The following is an 18860-nucleotide window of genomic DNA, read 5'->3' as shown; positions in this document are numbered from 1 at the left end:
TAAAACTTTTTAAAAGTAGCACAATAGTTAAAATTCAGCAATCCAGTTAACTGTCACATAGGAAGGATTCATATAAAAACACCTTAGGTGCAAGAAAGCAGGGAAGTGTAAACAGTAGTTTTATTTTCCTCTTTCAACTTATCTTTGAATGTCCATACAGATTTATCTCTTTTATTGTGCTCTTTTTAATATTTAATTTGACCTGAAATACCTTTGAAACTGTGCTTTCAGATTTTTAATAGTTTTCTTTTAGTTTTGTCTCCGTGTTGTTCCTGTACATCACCTTGAATCTCCCCCTTTGTATGAAAGGTGCTTTATGAATTACATTGCGTGTGTTTGTGTGTGTGTGTGACCTAAAACATACCACAATAAAAACAAAAGAATTTGCAGTATCTCTACTTGCAGATGAAGACAAAGAGGAAGCAAGCGAATGATGCACATATCACACTTCATTTTGTACTTGTGATATTCATCAGTAGCTCTATATCAGTGTTTTAAGAAGATGTTGGTGCATTAGTGTGTGTCAGCATTCAGGGTGGGGGGGGGTTGAGGGGGTCAAAGAAAGAAAGTTTTCCCTCGTGCACAATAACCCCTCTGTGGTGCTTCCCATGCAGCAGCAGCTCCTTTTGTTCTGAGGGGGAATTCTGTGATACTTTCACTGAGGCAGCAGCGCCCCCCACCGGGTGAATAATGCAACGAACCCACAGTATCACTTCTGTATCATTGAAGTAGGATTCAGTTGTTTTTAATCATTCGAGAAAATTCAAAGCTCAGACATGCTGATGTGGATTTTCCTAAATAAATAACTTTGAAGACTGTAATAGACATCGTCATGTTTACTGGTGAGAGTAGAGAGGCAACATACCGCCGAACAACCCAAAGCACGGCTCTTCACTTCTTATATTAGAAATGTAAAAGAAAAGATGAACCTAAATTATTCATTTGTTAAAAAAATAATTGCCAGATTTCCAGAATTCCCCTTAATTTGCATCCACGCCAAAATTGTTCAAGTTTCTCTCAGGCCCTGTCCCTTCATCAAGTTAGGAAGAAATTGGTTTTAATAGTTTTGGCGTGATCCTGCTAATAAATAAAAAACAGACATGAGTGAAAACATAACCTCCTTGTTGCTGGTAATTAACATTTAAGACGGAAAAACTCGCTGTCAAGTGGCTCCAAGGTTAGAGGTGTAGTTCAGGAAAGAGCACAGGCCATCTTCATTTAATGTATAAATATAATTATTATTGAAATGTATAGAAATTTTATATAAACAGCAAGAAGTTAATAATGAAAAATAGGATTCAAGAAAGTTAATAAGGGTCTTTTTGAGGGTCTTCAAATCCACTCTGCTGCAAATGTTGTTCGCCAATTCAGCAACAAGAATCTACTCATCATAATTATAATAATTACTGAATAAAGAAAAGGCATTTATGTTTGCATGACTTTTTAATGGCTGTTTTCAATTAGTTTTACATCGTGACAACAAGGAGAACATTTTACAGCAACTCAACTAAAAAACTCAATTATTAGAAAAGATAAATGTTAGTTTATCATCAACAAAATCATCTCTATGTAACAAAAATAAAAATCTATTCATGTTCTTTAAGTATTTTACAAAAATAAGAAATTTCGAAATAATACTGACTGACACAAATATTTTGACACAGTACAGACATCTGGATACATCTAAACGGACACAAATACACACACACACACACACACAATGCAGTTCACAAATATTTGACCCCATAGAGAAAAACTAAATGGTGCAGTCTATCAGCGCATTAGTGAATATTTACGCTGTACAGATAAACACACATCAACATGTTTAAACACACAACCTTGTGTTGTGGTCAAAATGTTCACTGCATCTGAAATTACATGTTCACATTAAACCAACTTACGCAACACTTCTTAATGCATGGGTGCAAAACTCAAACACAACTCTAGCTTCCCTATGTACATGTACAACTCGAACTTGATAACTTGAACTGTTAAGGTAGTAAGTTATTTATTTAAGTATATTCTAATTCCATTTTATATTCAAATTGTAAAATCTGAGACGTCCACATGACACGATCTAGTGGTTGGAAGAGCGAGATGTAACTCATAAAGAGACACTGAATTACTTATATGAACACATTCAGCCATAAACTACCCACCTGAGGTACATTTTATAAACAGATTTCATTTATCTTGATAGTAAATGTAGTAGCTAAATACCACAATATACATATAGTGCAAAATCTTTTTTAATTTGTTCAAGGTTTACTCATCTTTATGGGAATAAGACTTCTGCAGTGCTGAGATCTCTTCATGAACCACAGATTGATTGTTTCTAAAATAATGGAGAATCTGCACAAAGAAAATAGAAATCTTTACCAAAGAGTGAAAAGGTGCTTGTCTGGGTTTTAACAACAGTCCAGAGACAAAGGATTCAGCGATCGAGAGAAGCATTCGAAAAATATTCCACTAAATCCCATGTCTGAAAGACGATATCCAATAGTAAGAGGAAAAATAAGCGCTAGTAAAACAAAATTGAATTAAATTAACAAGAAGCTACAGCAAAATGCAATTAGAAGAAACATTCATTTACATTACATTTATGTTCATTTCATGAACTACAGATCAAATTATAAACTCAGTAACTCAGTTACTTAGAACATAAGAAAAAAATGGGGAAAGTTTAAAGTTTAAAGTCTTCCATCATGTTAACAGATTTGGACTGTAATGAATCTGGTTGTAGAAACAGTATAAGTGCTAAACATACCACATGCACACTAGAGGTCTACTTTAAAGCAACATACATTCTTTATATAAATCTCTCTATTCCCTATTATTACTACTCTACTCTATCATCTGTATAAGACCTGACATCCATCCACAGAGCTGATGTCTTGGAACAGAAATCCTAATTCACATGCTGACAGGAAGTGGAAAAACGGCAGCTTGTACCTTAATTTAGATGCTGCCAGTGTGGATAAATCGAATGTTTTATCCCTTTGAGAATTATATAAGGATTTTTTATGTATTAGTGTATAAACACCTCTGTTGGCACACACATTTAAAAAGGATTTCCTCTGTTTACTCAACAATACATGGATGAAAAAAGGCAAATGCATTGACGGAATATATTTTGTGTCATGAGTTTGATAAATTTACTAAACAGTCTTGATGACGTCACTTTGCCCCAAACTGCTGTAAATAACACACGGTCTTTACTGGATTATATGTAAATAAAGAAATCTTACTTTTCAGTGCAGTGGTGATACAGTAGTGAAGTGCACACGCCATCTAGTGGTGAATAATGCATTACATGCAATAAAGCTTGGATAATGTTGAAACATGTCATTTATAAAAGAAAGGAACAGTGGAACCTTCATATAAATGTAAAATTCTCATTCGACATATTTCATTTTTAAACATGAGGCAAGTTTCTCCTCAGTGCCACTTAATGTCCACACACAGGTACCTCATGTCCAACATGCAGTCTTAAACATTGACAGTCACTCTGAGCATTTTACATGGCTCAGTGACACCGTGGATTTTATCCCCAAAATTAAATTAGTTGTTCTCTCCTTCACTATGTACATCTTCACCTCCACATCACATGTATACAAATAAGTCCTATATACCTGTGGAGACCTGCTGAGGGAGAGGAAAGTGTGTATCTTTACTGTACACTTCACAGTGAGAAACAAACATGAAAAGAAAAAATTATTAAAAGTGAGTTGTGTAAGGGTGATGTACTATGAATATATATGGGTATTAGGCACCACTTAAAGGGAAATAAGATTTCCCTTTCACCATATTTCATGACTAGTCATAATATTGCATTGTCATCAGTATCAGGAATATGAAAAGACTGTGTAAGGAACTGTGTCTATTCTGAAAAAAGAACCACACAGACTGGAGGGAAATTGCATATTTTGTGGAGGAGGAAATGTTTGGTCGACTGCTTTGATCACGACATCTGTGACAGAGAGGTTATGTTGTTTGTAAAGAAACATTGAGATTGGTTCAAGATTTTGGATCCAGATGGAGAAAAATTCCAACAAGTACAGAATCGCCTTGCTGCTTATTTTCTAAAGAAAATGTTTTTCCCTTTATTCTCGTAATACGACTTTACTCTCATGATATCACAATTCTTGAAATCTCATTTTTTCCCCATTTAAGTGGCCCAAATACTTGTAATTTACATAGGAGCAGGATATGATTCATTTCATCCTCCTGCTTTTCTTGGTCTATGTTTATCGCTCATAATGCAACGTTCCTATGCTGCATTTTAAGGCTTCTTGATAAACCAGTGTCTCTAAATCCGTTAGATCCTCTGAGGAAGGTGCACTTCCTTGTTACAGTGAAAAATAAAGTCTTTGCAGAATCCTAGGATCCATCACTGGTGAACCACCAAGCCTGCTGCAGTGTTTGACTGTATGTTCGCTCACACACTCGTGCCTTTTTCCCCGAGTTTGCTGACTCTGAGCACAAACCTCCGGGTGCTCTGCCGGTATCGTGGTTGTGTGAAGTAGAACAGAATTGGGTCCAGAAAGCTGTTCATGCTGGCGAACGGCCTGGTGCTCTTGTAGATGATTGAGAACATGTTCCTGGTCTCGCAAGGCGCATTGGGCAGGGTGCGTATCACCAGGTACATGGTCTTGGTGAGGTGAAACGGCAGGAAGCTTATGCAGAAAACCACCGCCACCAAGATGATCATCCTCACCGCCTTGTCCCGCTTCTCTGCACTCGCCATGGAGACACCCTGGTAGGACACTGGGCGACAGAGGATGTGGGCCATCCGGCAGTAGCACGCCATCACGCCCATGAAAGGCAACAAGAAGCCGAAGAAGGTCAGAGCCATGCCGTAAGGATAGTAGGCCACTGAGAGCTTCGGCGGGCTTAAGTCGTAACACACTGTGCGGTTGCGCTGGATTCCCGTCTTGGCGAAGTAAAACGTAGGTGCGCACAGGATGGCAACAACCAGCCAAACCCCTCCGCAGATGCACCACGTCATCTTGCGACTGCCCCGCTTGTGCCACATCGCCAAAGGATGGCAGATGCCCACGTAGCGCTGCACGCTGATGCAGGTGAGGAAGAGGATGCTGCCATGTAGATTACTACAAGAGTAAAACGGAAAAGAATAAATCAGATTGTTTAAATCTGATCAAACTGCTCGACCAAGTTTTCTAATTCAACTAGAAAGGTCAAAATAAGCAGTACTCTGAACACTCAGCTGTGTATAGAGATAATTAGCCAACATTGGTTTAAATGATCTCACCTGTAGAACTGAAACCTGACCAGCTTACAGGCAAACTCCCCGAAAGGCCAGTAGTCATGGCTGCCGTAGTTGTAGATGAGTAGAGGAAGTGACATCACATACAGAAAGTCGGCTATGGCCAGGTTGAGCATGTAGATGTTGTTCTTGGAAAGATTGGGCCTCGTCCTCCATATCTTCAGTATGACAGCGGAGTTGAGAGGGAGGCCGAGCAGGAGAACAAGCGTGTACACGGCAGGGAGCAGAATACGTTTAAAATCTTCCTTATAGGTGCAGCGAAGGATTCCGATCCCACTTAAGTTGCCGATGCTGGCGTTGAAGCTGGCCGCTGTGTAGGGGTCTGTGGGGAGTACGCTGGTGGAAAAGATGTCCAAGGAGAAGGTTTTGGAGATGAGCGTTTCCGTAGAGAGGGAGGCGACAGGATGGGGCATCTTCACATTCTGGAACAGAGACAGGGAGAGAGAAAGGCAGGTTATTATTAATATAATGTAGTATAATGTAATACAATACAATATATCCATCTGTCGATTATCCATACCACCTTTGAGGGGGCCAATTTGGTAATATAATATAATATAATATAATATAATATAATATAATGATAGAAGATATTCCCATTGAAAATCTAATACTGGATTAAATGGATGTTTAAGTGCTGACGAAGATAGAAAGAGAAACAAAAACTTTCCACAAGAGGGCACAAGAGATAAATATTTGTTTGATTCACACCTCACACCTCACACCTTTACATCTCATAAATCACAATGAAGCCATCACCTTAAGGCAAACACTGGATTGTATCCACATTTTGATCCCCTCAACTAACTGCTCAGTTACTTACTATTTGTAATGGTGCAGCTTTAATGCTTCAGAGTGGGGGTATCCCCGTTTCGTCAAAATGCAATGATTTGTGACTCTCAAGTAGAGAGCAGCTGGTATTTCTGGCCATAATTTTTATAAAGCCATTAGACCTGGTTACATCTTTACACCTCATGTCATGATGGAAGCAAAATCCCAGTAAAGTAAAATCTGAATTTGCAAAAACACCTGCAGCTATCTTCTTGCTGTGAGGTAACAATGCTAACGACCCCCTGCAGCCCTCATATTGAGTCTTTGAGATGTCATGGTGAAGTCATACTCATGTATTTTAACCTGTACCCATAACTCTACAAAATACCTCATTACTTTATCACCTGCAAACACTGTGTATTCACCAGTAGCAGTTGCTAGAAACACCGCATCTAAATAAATAGTAACAGCTGATAAAATAAGAGCCAGCCCATTAGATAATATTCATTTTATCCTTCCATCATTTCTAATAAACAGTAGAATCTGGACAGCTGCATGTTTTGCAATGAAAACCGCTGCAGACTGTCTGGACTCCCACTCCCAACGCACAGCGTCTGGAACACACTGCTACACACAATCTTAATTACTGCTCCCACCACCAACATCAATCATATCCACTTCTTACATGGAAGCATGTTGGCCAGTGAGCGATTTGCTTTGAACCACTTCCTCCACAGCCTTGTCAGACTGTGACTCATGGAATTTCACAACTAAAAACCAAGATCTGTGTGTGTGTGGGGGTGTATGAGTGTGTGCACATGTAGTGTCTCGTGCAGCTGCTTCAAAAAGAGTAGTTGTGTGTTTTTTCAGAAACATTTTTGCTGAGAACAGCAGTGACGCATTATTTCATAATTCCTGATAGAGTGGATGAAGGAGGGGAGCGGAGTGACATCGCTTCATAAAACATTTCACTACAGTAAACCAGTGAGCACAGAAGATTAACAGAGAGAAGTGCTCGGCTTTATTTACTGATGACTCACTTATATTTACATGTCGGCGCACCTTTCCTGGTTTAAGAATAATCATAAGATAAACTTTCTGCGCAATCCTAAATCCCCATGATGTCACCACACTCAAATAATTAATCTTTGTGAAGTCTGAGTAACTCCATAAATCACAGCGTGCGTCAAAATTGCTTATCTCTTTGTGATGGTGAGGGAATAGTGACAGAAGGTGGGCTGATGCATGTTTAGGCCTGTATGTAGCAGACTCGCCAACTTCCAGGTAGGTAGTGTGATGTGAGCAATACAGCCTGACAGATGGGGTTTTTTGAGGACATATGCTGATATTGATATTTTTAAAAATTCTGATACCGATATTTTGGCTGATATATATATATTTAAAAAACTGGCAATGATTCCTAAGATGACATTATCGAACCCAGACAAACAAATGTCATTGAGGCTTGATATTTTACAGTTAAAACAGGATAAATATCTTGAATAAAACAAAACATAATTACAACTAAATATAGATGAATATCAACCATATAACCATAAATGTAATTTATTTTTGTATTGTTATTATTATTATTGGTTATTGGTTAATTGGAGACTCTAAATTGACCGTAGGTGTGAATGTGAGTGTGAATGGCTGTTTGTCTCTGATACGCTGGCGACCTGTCCAGGGCGTACCCCGCCTCTTGGCCAATGTCAGCTGGGATTGGCTCCAGCCCCCTGCAGCCCTCTCAGGATTAGCAGTACAGATAATGGATGGATGGATATCGGCAAACAGACGGCGATATCAATATGTCTGAGAAAGGCTCATGTCCTACCTACCAATAAATGGGCCGGGCTCAAGAGAACAGCATCACCGTCTTTATTGTTAAAACTCAGACCCTGACAATCCTTAAGCTACAGCAGAGCTTTTGTCACTTTGAGCTTGTTGGAATTGAACAGCTAAACTTAAACAGGTCACTGCTAAAGAGTCTCCTGTTTCCAACAATACAAATACACCCGACATGCCCTTCAGCAGGTTTGGCGTCATCACAGAAAATGAATATGTTGCACTTAAACATACTTCATCAGTTTGAAAATACTACTTGACTTTGGACATTTACAGTTAAATTTGTAATTTGGATGCAATTTTAAATATCTACCAGAGGAAAACATAAACACCTCAGACTGTGTGTGTGTGTGTTTGTTGTCTGTGGCGTCTGATCTTAGTTTAATAAAAGTCCAATAGGTAAACACAATAATGCACAAATACATAATAAAAAAAGGCAAGGAAATGATTCATTAGGAAATCACAACTTTTCATTTTGCCAGATTTATGTTACAGGAATCAACACCAGATTGTCAGAAATTTGAGGTAAAATTGTTTCCAGTGCTCATTATTGTTGCCTTGGCTCCATTATTTAAAAAGTCCACTGTAGAAGGATCTATTCTTTTTTTACCAAGACAACTCAAATACCTGTGATGTTTCTGAAATGACACGATAATGCATAAGTACAAATACATTTTTGCTCCTACAAAACTAAGGCAAAGAATGTTAAAAGGAAAAAGATTAAAATGAAAGACACATGTTCCTCAGTGTAGTTATAGTCTTGACTATTTTTAGATGAGATTCTAAGTAAGAATATTGTGTGTGTGTGTGTGTGTAAAGAAGTCATTTCTAGCCACATGTTTACTCCATCCTGACACCGAAGCCAAACACGTAATTAAGTTATTGCTCGCTGACCTTTGCAGGAGTTGATGTGTCATTAAGGGTGTGAACGAGTCATTATTACTTTTGCTCGATGACTGGGTGCAGCTTTCCCTGCTCACATGGTTTGGTTTTTTTGGCAGTTTGTCCTGAAATGTGTCCAAACATCTGCTCTCAACACTCATTGGCTTCACTTTTGGGGAGCTGTCATGTCGTCCATCTTTGTAGTTTATATACAGTCTGTGGTTAGACCTGTTAGATTTAGTATGTGTTGTGTTAAGTTGTTATGCGTTGGTGCTAAAGTGCTACACAGAGCTGGAGAGGACATGTTGATTTTGGGCAGTTCAAGATCATGTTTACTCTCAGTTCAGTAATGCTTTGCCAATATTAACTTATAATAGTTTACCATATGGGAAATTGATAATTCACTGCTATATAATAATTGACTCATTCATCTTTATGCCCAGGAGTAGGAGGCGCTACTGTTTATATAAACAGAATTGAAGTTTTTGTCTATCAATGAAAGTACAGTGGCTGTCTGGGGCCAAAAATGTAAATGCAAGGAAGAGCTAAAATTGCCTGGAAAGCCATTTATTCATTAACCTGATGAAAGACAACTCTTCTTTGATTCTGTTTTCACTGGTACATCTGCAGAGGTCATTGGTGAAAATCCTCTCACCCTTTAAAAGCACTGTACTATATATGTCTGCAGTCATAAGTCTACTGGAGAATGCGGGCATCGATCCCGCTACCTCTCGCATGCTAAGCGAGCGCTCTACCATTTGAGCTAATTCCCCTGCCCACTGTTAAGTACATTGGACATGGATTTGGCATGACCTATACTGCAGTCAGCCACCAGAGGGCGATTGATGTGCTTTGGCTTCACTTTTGGAGTCTGTCATGTCGTCCATCTTTCATACAGTCTGTAGTTCAGACCCATTAGTTTTAGTGTGTTGTGTTAAGTTTTTGTGGGTTGGTGATATAGTGCTACACAGAGCTGAGTATGAAGCGCCACTGTTTATATAAACAAAAATTCGATTTTTTTGTCTGTCCATGAAAGTACAGTGGCTGTCTGGGGCCCAAAATATAAATGCAAGAAAGATCTGATATTATACTTTACATTGTCTGGAAAGACAGACAGCCATTTATTAATTAACGTGATGAAAGACAACTCTTCTTTGATGCTGTATTCTCTTTTATATCTGTAGAAATCATAGGTAGAAATCCTCTCACCCTTTAAAAGCACTGTACTATATACTGTATGTCTGCCCTCAAAAGACTACCTGGAGAATGCGGGCATCGATCCCGCTACCTCTCGCATGCTAAGCGAGCGCTCTACCATTTGAGCTAATTCCCCTGCCTCCTACTCTCCGAAAAAACAGTTCATCAAATGTCACACTGCAGGAGACCCCTATGTCCCATGTCCACGTCCCACCCACTGTCCATTAAGTACAGTGGCTGTCTCCTCCCTGTATAAAATGTAAATGCAAGGAAGAGCAGATAGTAAACGTTACATTGTCTGAAAAGACACAGAGAGAGAGAGACAGAGAGAGAGCCATTTAATCAATCAACATGATGAAGGACGACACCTTTCCTTCATACGGTTTTCAGTAGAAAATCATAGATAGGAATCCAAGCACTGTAATATATATGTCTGCAGTCAAAAGACTACCTGGAGAATGCGGGCATCGATCCCGCTACCTCTCGCATGCTAAGCGAGCGCTCTACCATTTGAGCTAATTCCCCTGCCCCCTGCTGTCCAAAAAAACACCACATGACATGTCTTGCTGCAGGAGTCTACACCCACAGTCCTGCAGTTGGAATAATGTTACACTCCCCCTGCCCTTTGGTTTATCTCTCTCTCTCTCTCTCTCTCTCTCTCTCTCTCTCTCTCTCTCTCTCTCTCTCTCTCTCTCTCTCTCTCTCTCTCTCTCTCTCTCTCTCTCTCTCTCTCTCTCTCTCTCTCTCTCTCTCTCACACATACACACACACACACACACAAACAAGCTGCTGCATATTTCTAGCCTCAGACTGGAAGGCAGGGCTGTATGATTATTTATAATCCATGACTGCAGGAATGGGACTGCAGCTCAGGACAAATATAGGACATAAACTACTGAGCATAACAGACACCACATGTTTAAATGATTATTCAGCATTTGGATATGGTGACATCATGAACCACAGTCACTGTCAGTGTAAATTATTAAATTAATTAAAGGTATAAATCTTGGCTTATTGCAATATATGTTACCCTCCCAGCACCAAATACACCTACTGTAGACAGTAGAGTTGGTGGAGACCAAAACAGTGTTAAACCAATGGACAGAAAAAGTGAAGTGTTTGAGTCCACAAAACACTTCTGGAGTCTCAGGGGTAAACTTTATTAGAGCAGAATCCAATACAATTGAAGTCAATAGTGAGTCCTTCTTCAGATGTAATAAAACAACAGAAAAACCATAACATGCCTCCATACTGCTCCTGTGGTTTCATTTAAGTGTCTGCAAGCCCGACATTCAAATTCAAAATGAGGTCATTTACAAAAAGTAAAAGTCCACCAGAACTGGCTAAGCTAGCGGACTTAGCATTTCCGACGGCTTAATTCCGCATCGCTGTACTGAAAGGTAAGAACACGGAACTGATGGGGGATGCATTTTTTTTCAGTTGTTGTTATTGATGTTTACTGAAGGACAGATGCCGACACTGCTGTGTTACAATAGATTCCTGAATCTTGGCATGCTATCTAAGATTGCCAAGTGTGGCAATATCCTGGTTTGTTTGGTTCAGTGTAAGTGCTCCTCTTAACAGCAATATGGCAGAATCTCGATATAAAGGAGCCTCTGTAATATACATAGATGTAAACAGAGGAGCGTCAGCTAAATGAAATGTAATAATAATAATGAGGAGGGATGCTGCTATGTTGAGGAGAGAAAGCCGGAAAACCATTCATTGCTAATTATTATCCCATATCTGATCTGCACTGTCCCAGGGCACACTAATCAATGATTCATGTGCACTGCTCCTCACTCTCTGGCCTTCTGCAGAAATACAGCACAAAAATGTGCACTGACTCACACAGACAGGCTAACACAATTGTATACATACTCTAAGGAATTGTGTTTTTAGATTTTTTTTTTTAAGGCACACAAAATGAGCAGGAAGGAAACTAAAATCAGTATCTGACAAACACACCATAAAAAGAAAATATATGATTTCATTGCCCAGCAAAGACAGAACACAGACACACACACACACACACACACACACACACACACACACACACACACACACACACACACACACACACACACACACACACACACACACACACAGACAGCAAATATCAAAGCTCTTTGTCTTGATTAAAAAATAAAACATGTATCTAATTATCTTAGCTAATGTGCTGCAGGCTAATGCAAGTCTATGAGTCACGAGGAAAGGCACTTACAGGCCATTACACAGGAGACATTGTAAATTAATCAGCTGAAGCAGAAATAGAAACAATGATAACGAGTGAGTCTGGTGTTCATAATTAGCACACTGTTTACCATATGAACAGAAAGAGAAAAAAAAATTGGTTGTTGCATGAAAGCCAAAAGCAAAAAGTCAGGCATGCTGATAAACGACTTGGAGAACAACACACATACCATGCAAGCAGCACAAGCATTTAAGCTAAAACATGTCTGTTGTACTCACTGATCAATTTTGACAGAAGATGTCCAAAAGCTTTAAAAACATGGGAATTACTTCCCCTACTGTGGTAAAACAAACTAAATGTTAATCCAGTAACTTCTAGTCCACTGTACAGATAGACAGGAATTCCCTCATGGGGTAACATCGATCACACACAAGGCTGCAGGTGACAGTAGGCTGCACTCCGCTCGTAATAATTTGCCAAGCGTTGTGGACAAAAAGGTGAGGATGAATATTGCTGTAAGGATTTGGGGCGAGGACTTTAAGTGGCGTGTTGCGAGCTCAGGCTGTGACTCTTTGTCAGCTGGTTTCCAAACACAGGGGAAGTGAATGCAGCTCTGATGAAACAAGTCAAACACAGACAGACAGGACAGTGGAGCATTGGTCAATGAAACTTCGATAATACACCACAAGGTTCCTTACTTCATTCAGCCAGGACTCATGTTCATGTTCACTGGTTTCTTTCTGAGTAAGAGGATGGAGGGGACCTTTTTGACTTCATATTTTTTGCAATAACCTCTCAGCTAGAGATTTTCATAGTTCCAATCTGACACAAAATTATGCTGTGATAGTGGAAACATGCAGATTTACGACTTATTTCGTTTATCAAGTAATTTTAAGGGGATTTTATTTGCCTGATTTCCGACCAATGTGGAATCTAGTCTGATTATCAAGATAAAGTTTCAGCCTTTATTCGACACACAGAACTGGTGGCTGGCTGCAGTACAGGTCATATCACATCCTCCATGTTGGTAGGTGGGACATGGAGATCAAAGCTGCATGTCCTTTGCAAGGAACAGTGGGCAGGGGAATTAGCTCAAATGGTAGAGCCATGCGAGAGGTAGCGGGATCGATGCCCGCATTCTCCAGTAGGTTTTTAACTGTGGACTACGGTGGCCAAGAAAGCTCAACGCATTCAGAATCAAGAGATCAATTTGACATGACAAATGTGCTGGAAGAAGTCACAACACAAGCAAAATCTACAATATTTGTATTTGTATTTGGTTGAGTTTGTTGTTCTATTTTTTTTCCTTGATTTGCAGGGCGTTGAGCTTTCTTGGCCACCGTAGTCCACAGTCAAAAACCTACTGGAGAATGCGGGCATCGATCCCGCTACTTCTCGCATGCTAAGCGAGCGCTCTACCATTTGAGCTAATTCCCCTGACCATTCTTTGTAAAGGACATGCAAATATCATGTCCATGTCCCACCTACTAACATGGAGGACGTGAGATTACCTGTACTGCAGCCAGCCACCAGTTCTGTGAACTGTCTAATTAAGGCTTAAACTTTATCTTGATAATCAGACTAGAATTCACACTGGTCGAAAACCAGGCAAATAAAATCCCCCAAAATTACTTGATAAAAGAAATAAGTTGTAAATCTGCATGTTTCCACTATCACAGCATAATTTTGTGTCAGATTGGAACGGTGGATATATCTCTAGCTACTGAGAGGTTATTGCAAAAAATATAAAGTAAAAAAAGCGTTGAGCTCTCTTTGCCACCGTACTGGACAAATATAGTACAGTGATAGGATGTTTACCTATGATTTCTACAGATGTACCAATGAAAACAGTATGAAAGAATAGTGTCGTCTTTCATCACGTTAATGATTAAATGACTCTCTCTCTCTCTTTCCAGACAATGTAAAGTGTAAGACCTGCTCTTCCTTGCATTTACATTTTGGGGCCCAGGCAGTAGACAGCTACTGTACTATGCAGCTGCTTGTTCGTGTGTGTGTGTATGTGTGTGTGAGATACGCCTAAGTGCAGGGGGAGTGTAACATTACTCCTGCTGCAGGACTGTGGGTGTAGACTCCTGCAGCATGACATGTCATTTTGTGTTTTTGTGGACAGCAGAGGGCAGGGGAATTAGCTCAAATGGTAGAGCGCTCGCTTAGCATGCGAGAAGTAGCGGGATCGATGCCCGCATTCTCCAGGTAGTCTTTTGACTGCAGACATACAGTATATAGTACAGTGCTTTTAAAGGGTGAAAGGATTTCTAACTGTGATTTCTACAGATATAAAAGTGAAAACAGCATCAAAGAAGAGTCGTCTTGCATCACGTTAATTAATAAATGTCTGTCTGTCTTTCCAGACAATTTAAAGTATAATATCAGATCTTCCTTGCATTTACATTTTGGGCCTCAAACACCCACTGTACTTTCATGGACAGACAAAAAAACAAATTTTTGTTAATATAAACAGTAGCGCCTCCTACTCAGCTCTGTGTAGCACAATAGCACCAATCCACAACAACTTAACACAACACACTAAATCTAACATGTCTAACTACAGACTGTATGAAAGATGGACAACATGATAGCCTCCAAAAGTGAAGCCAAAGCACCTCAATCGCCGTCTGGTGGCTGACTGCAGTATAGGTCATGTCGATAACATGTCTTATGTATTAAACAGAGGGCAGGGGAATTAGCTCAAATGGTAGAGCGCTCGCTTAGCATGCGAGAGGTAGCGGGATCGATGCCCGCATTCTCCAGGTAGTCTTTTGACTGCAGACATATATAGTACAGTGCTTTTAAAGGGTGAGAGGATTTCTACCTATGATTTCTACAGATATAAAAGTGGAGACAGTATCAAAGAAGAGTCGTCTTTCATCACGTTAATTAATAAATGGCTGTCTGTCTTTCCAGGCAATGTAAAGTATATTATCAGATCTTTCCTACATTTACATTTTCGGCCCCAGACACCCACTGTACTTTCATGGCCCGAAAAATGTAAGCCTCCTACTACAGCACTACTACTACAGCGCATAAAAATGTGTCCACAATTATTATATAGCAGTCATTTATCCATTTCCCAATTCAAAACTATTATAAGTTAATATTGGCAAAGCATCACTGAAGATGTTTAAAGAGTTAAAAATTATCTTGAACTGCCAAAAATCAACATGTCCTCTCCAGCTCTGTACTTTAGCACCAATGCACAACAACTTAACACAACACACTAAATCTAACAGGTCTAACTACAGACTGTATGTAAAGATGGACGACATGACAGCTCCCCAAAAGTGAAGCCAAACCATGTCCTATGAACTAAACAATGGGCAGGGGAATTAGCTCAAATGGTAGAGCGCTCGCTTAGCATGCGAGAGGTAGCGGGATCGATGCCCGCATTCTCCAGTAGACTTTTGACTGCAGAAACATATAGTACAGGGGTTTTTAAGATTGAGAGGATTTCTACAGATAGAAAAGTGGAGACAGCATCAAAGCAGAGTCGTCTTTCATCACAGGAATAAATGGAATTGGATGAACGACATGACAGCTCCCCAAAAGTGAAGCCACGGCATCTAAATCGCCACCTGGTGGCTAGCTGCAGTATACGTCAAAAGTCCTGCCTCCTCTTACCAAACTATAGCCATTTTAGGAATTTCTTATCACACACCATGTATCTTCGAGTGTTAATTTATCCAGTAAGTTTGGTTTTAATTAGTTATTTAATGTCGTAAAAAAAACTTGGTAAAACCTCATGATTGACAGCTGAGTCTGACTAAGATTGGTTCAGAATGTGTCTGAATGTGTCTGATGAGTTGCTGAAACAGCTTGAAACACACCTTTCATCAGTTAAATAAAAGTAATGAAAGGCTTAACAGAGGGGTAAGTATCAGTCAGCATGTGCCCTGTGGTGGCTGTCGTCATGGTTTTGTGGTGCAGAGGACATGTGAATGCAGCTCGGGTGAAAACAGTGTCAGTAAAGAGGCAGGTCGAAAAGAAAAGCAAAGTCTTCCCTGACTGACTCCCCCAATGCATCTCTGACAATCTCTGAGATTTATACAGTATTTTTAAACACTGTTTATGTCTCTAAACCAGTGGTTCGTTAGTCTGCTCCCAGTCAGACAAACAAAACACGAACTCTGCCTGGCAGAAAGGAATCTTCTAAGGAAACACAAGTCCCATGGCCAGTGTGCCAGCTCTTTACACATGACAGCAGATGTAAACCAATCTGGGTTATTACCACAGTGATGGGACAACTTTTTAACTTAAGACCATAAGACCATAAGGGACTTAAGACCATAAGTTGTGAAAAACATGACATATGGATTTGTGTAAGATGAGCATGTTGCTAAAATCTTTCTTCGGCATTTTCCACTGGTGTAAGGGCATACATTTTGTATGTAATGATACATTAACAGAAATGTTCATTAATCAATTGTTAGAGTAATTTTTTCAAGCATTCAAGGGATAGTCCACCGAAAAATGAAAATTCACTCATTAACTACTCACCACTATGCCAATGGAGGGGTGGTGTCCACAAAACACTTTAGAAGTTTCATGGGTAAACAGTGTTTAGCCCAGGTGACCTCTTCTTCAGACGTAATAAAGCAGAAAAAACATAAAATGCCTCCTTACTGCTCTAGTGGTGTCATCCAAGTATCTGCAAGCCCCGACATTCATATTGGACTTGAACGGGTCATTTACACCATGTTTTTAGCCTAAATGTCCTCTACCAGAAGTAGCGAAGCTAGCGGACATAGCCACACGATGGTGTGCCCGAGGGTTATTGAACGCACCTCGTAGGAAGATCTCAGAGGTACCCTAATTTCTTTGAATTACTTTCATTGCAACGTTCTGCAAAGCCTTACACCTCTTTCTGCAAGATTCGCACAAACACACCCATCATTTCAGAGGTATTGACACCTGATATGTGCATTGCGCAATTAAAACCCTAGTGCCCTGAGGCAGGCTACACTTCCTCTTGCATCTTGACAACAGCACGTGGGCTCTGGTTGTTTCACCACCCTGACTAGAAGAACATGTTCCCTGAGGTTTCTGCTTTATTTGGATGCACTGAAAAAATCTCCAAACCAAAAGTAAAATAACTTGTTTTCAACTGCACACAAGGGCATAACTTTCGGTGGAAAATTGGAAGGGTGAGGTCAAATGGCATATATAGTATGTCATACATGCTAGATAATACCAACTAGCTAGTAGCCAAAGTGGCTACGATAAAATACGGTTGCAATACGTTATTATTTAGTATTTGCATCAAATTACACTGAATCAAGAAAACCAACCATTTTCTCATGCTTTATAACAGTCAATAGTTCTCATTAGCCGTTTTAGACACAAACACACCCACATCTTGTTATAGAGGGGTGGTGCAGCAGGCAGAGGCAGGATGTAACATATTCATTCTGCTGCAGGGATTACGTGTTTTTATTTACAGGGAAATAACACTGGTGTTATGTGCTCACGGTGAATCCTGCGGACGATCTCCTCCTGTATTCTTACACCGGCTCATTCAGACATTATCCAGAGCATTTACTAGGGGGCTGGCTTGAGAAATTACGAAGAAAGTCTGGAGCCTCTCAATCGGACAGTTGCATTCTCACATACAGCCTCTCTAGAGACAGCCAGGAGATTATCCGGAGTTAAGTGCACGTCTAGAAGCAGCTATACAGTGTTACGATAATTCAGGAGGGTAACAACTCCATCATACCCCCCGTAACATGAGTGCACACATGTCAAATCTTCCTCCACCACAACACACAGATGTTTGTGGGATTATTTCAGTCCCAGATGTTGTGTATTTGCTTTATTCCGTTTCTTTATAAAACTTTTCTTGGATGTGTAATATTTCAATGCATGTAAGAGGATTGCAGGTGTTTTGAAAACTATGATAACACGTATAGCTGACATGATAAGAGTGGTGCCCAGTGAATACATCATGTGTGTCCTACATGTCCCACAATCCTTCAGGGTTTAGTAAGAAACAGGCAAGAACCTGTAAAAAGATGAAAACAAACTTACCCTGAATGTCATAAACTTCAATGGCAACATCAACAAGTTGGCGTCGCAGCCATGGCAGACTCGTCCTCCTCACTCTCCTCCACACACACACACACACACACACACACACACACTCAGACACACAGAAACACACCAGTCCAGACCCGCGAGGAGTCAAACAACAACACTGAAGGAATCTCACGCGAACGCGGTTTGATATCACAAACACGAGTGTGTGTGTGTTTTTAAAAAAATCCCGGAACTATTCTACCTGCTGTGATGCGGCTCCGGTGGCTGCACGCGCTCTGCTCCCACTGGAGCTGCAGCGGCGTAACCGGACAACGGCTGCTGCCACGCACGCGCAATGAGTCCTCTGCACCGCACACATGTCGCTTTTGTCAAACGTGATTGTGTCACATGTCAGCACACTTTGTTATTCATTTGAAGGGAGAAAGCTTTCAGTTGTGTCACACCAGTGTTTCTGACTGGCTGAGAAGCAGGTGTAGTGTAGTACGGGCTCAAACCATGGCCGGATTATCAGACAATAGACCCCTGCGGGCACAATCATGTGAGAGGCCCCCACCACCCCCGACATGCATGGGAGCAACTGGGGCTACATCCACACCGCTATGTTTTCATTTGAAAACTATCTCTTTCCAC

At 40.3% G+C, this 18860-nt stretch overlaps 1 protein-coding gene and 5 non-coding genes across 9 annotated transcripts; 2 read left to right on the top strand and 4 right to left on the bottom strand.

Moving 5' to 3' along the window:
* Window positions 1-1424: 1424 nt before the first annotated feature.
* LOC118106258 (P2Y purinoceptor 3) lies at window positions 1425-18532 on the bottom strand. 4 transcript variants are annotated; one of them, XM_035154659.1, is made up of 3 exons: window positions 18472-18532; window positions 5273-5709; window positions 1425-5111 (listed from the first exon to the last, which is right to left on the bottom strand). In XM_035154659.1, the coding sequence occupies exons 2-3, from the start codon at window positions 5698-5700 to the stop codon at window positions 4439-4441; spliced, it is 1101 nt and encodes a 366-aa protein (XP_035010550.1). In that variant the 5' UTR covers window positions 5701-5709; window positions 18472-18532; the 3' UTR covers window positions 1425-4438. The 4 variants fall into 4 exon arrangements, with proteins under 4 accessions (XP_035010550.1, XP_035010548.1, XP_035010551.1 ...); XM_035154657.1 differs by lacking the exon at window positions 18472-18532 and adding an exon at window positions 18222-18465; XM_035154660.1 differs by lacking the exon at window positions 18472-18532 and adding an exon at window positions 16695-18213.
* Window positions 9486-9558, bottom strand: trnaa-agc. Its single transcript has one exon. It is a non-coding gene; the product is annotated as a tRNA-Ala (tRNA).
* trnaa-agc lies at window positions 10046-10118 on the bottom strand. Its single transcript has one exon. It is a non-coding gene; the product is annotated as a tRNA-Ala (tRNA).
* trnaa-agc lies at window positions 10435-10507 on the bottom strand. The gene has a single exon. It is a non-coding gene; the product is annotated as a tRNA-Ala (tRNA).
* trnaa-agc lies at window positions 14878-14950 on the top strand. The gene has a single exon. It is a non-coding gene; the product is annotated as a tRNA-Ala (tRNA).
* trnaa-agc lies at window positions 15521-15593 on the top strand. Its single transcript has one exon. It is a non-coding gene; the product is annotated as a tRNA-Ala (tRNA).
* Window positions 18533-18860: the final 328 nt, after the last annotated feature.

Source organism: Hippoglossus stenolepis, chromosome 4, assembly GCF_022539355.2.
Source record: "Hippoglossus stenolepis isolate QCI-W04-F060 chromosome 4, HSTE1.2, whole genome shotgun sequence".
In the NCBI taxonomy this organism is placed as follows: domain Eukaryota; kingdom Metazoa; phylum Chordata; class Actinopteri; order Pleuronectiformes; family Pleuronectidae; genus Hippoglossus; species Hippoglossus stenolepis.
The sequence above is the reverse complement of the archived record's forward strand: the minus strand, read 5'-3'. Positions and strand labels throughout refer to the sequence as shown.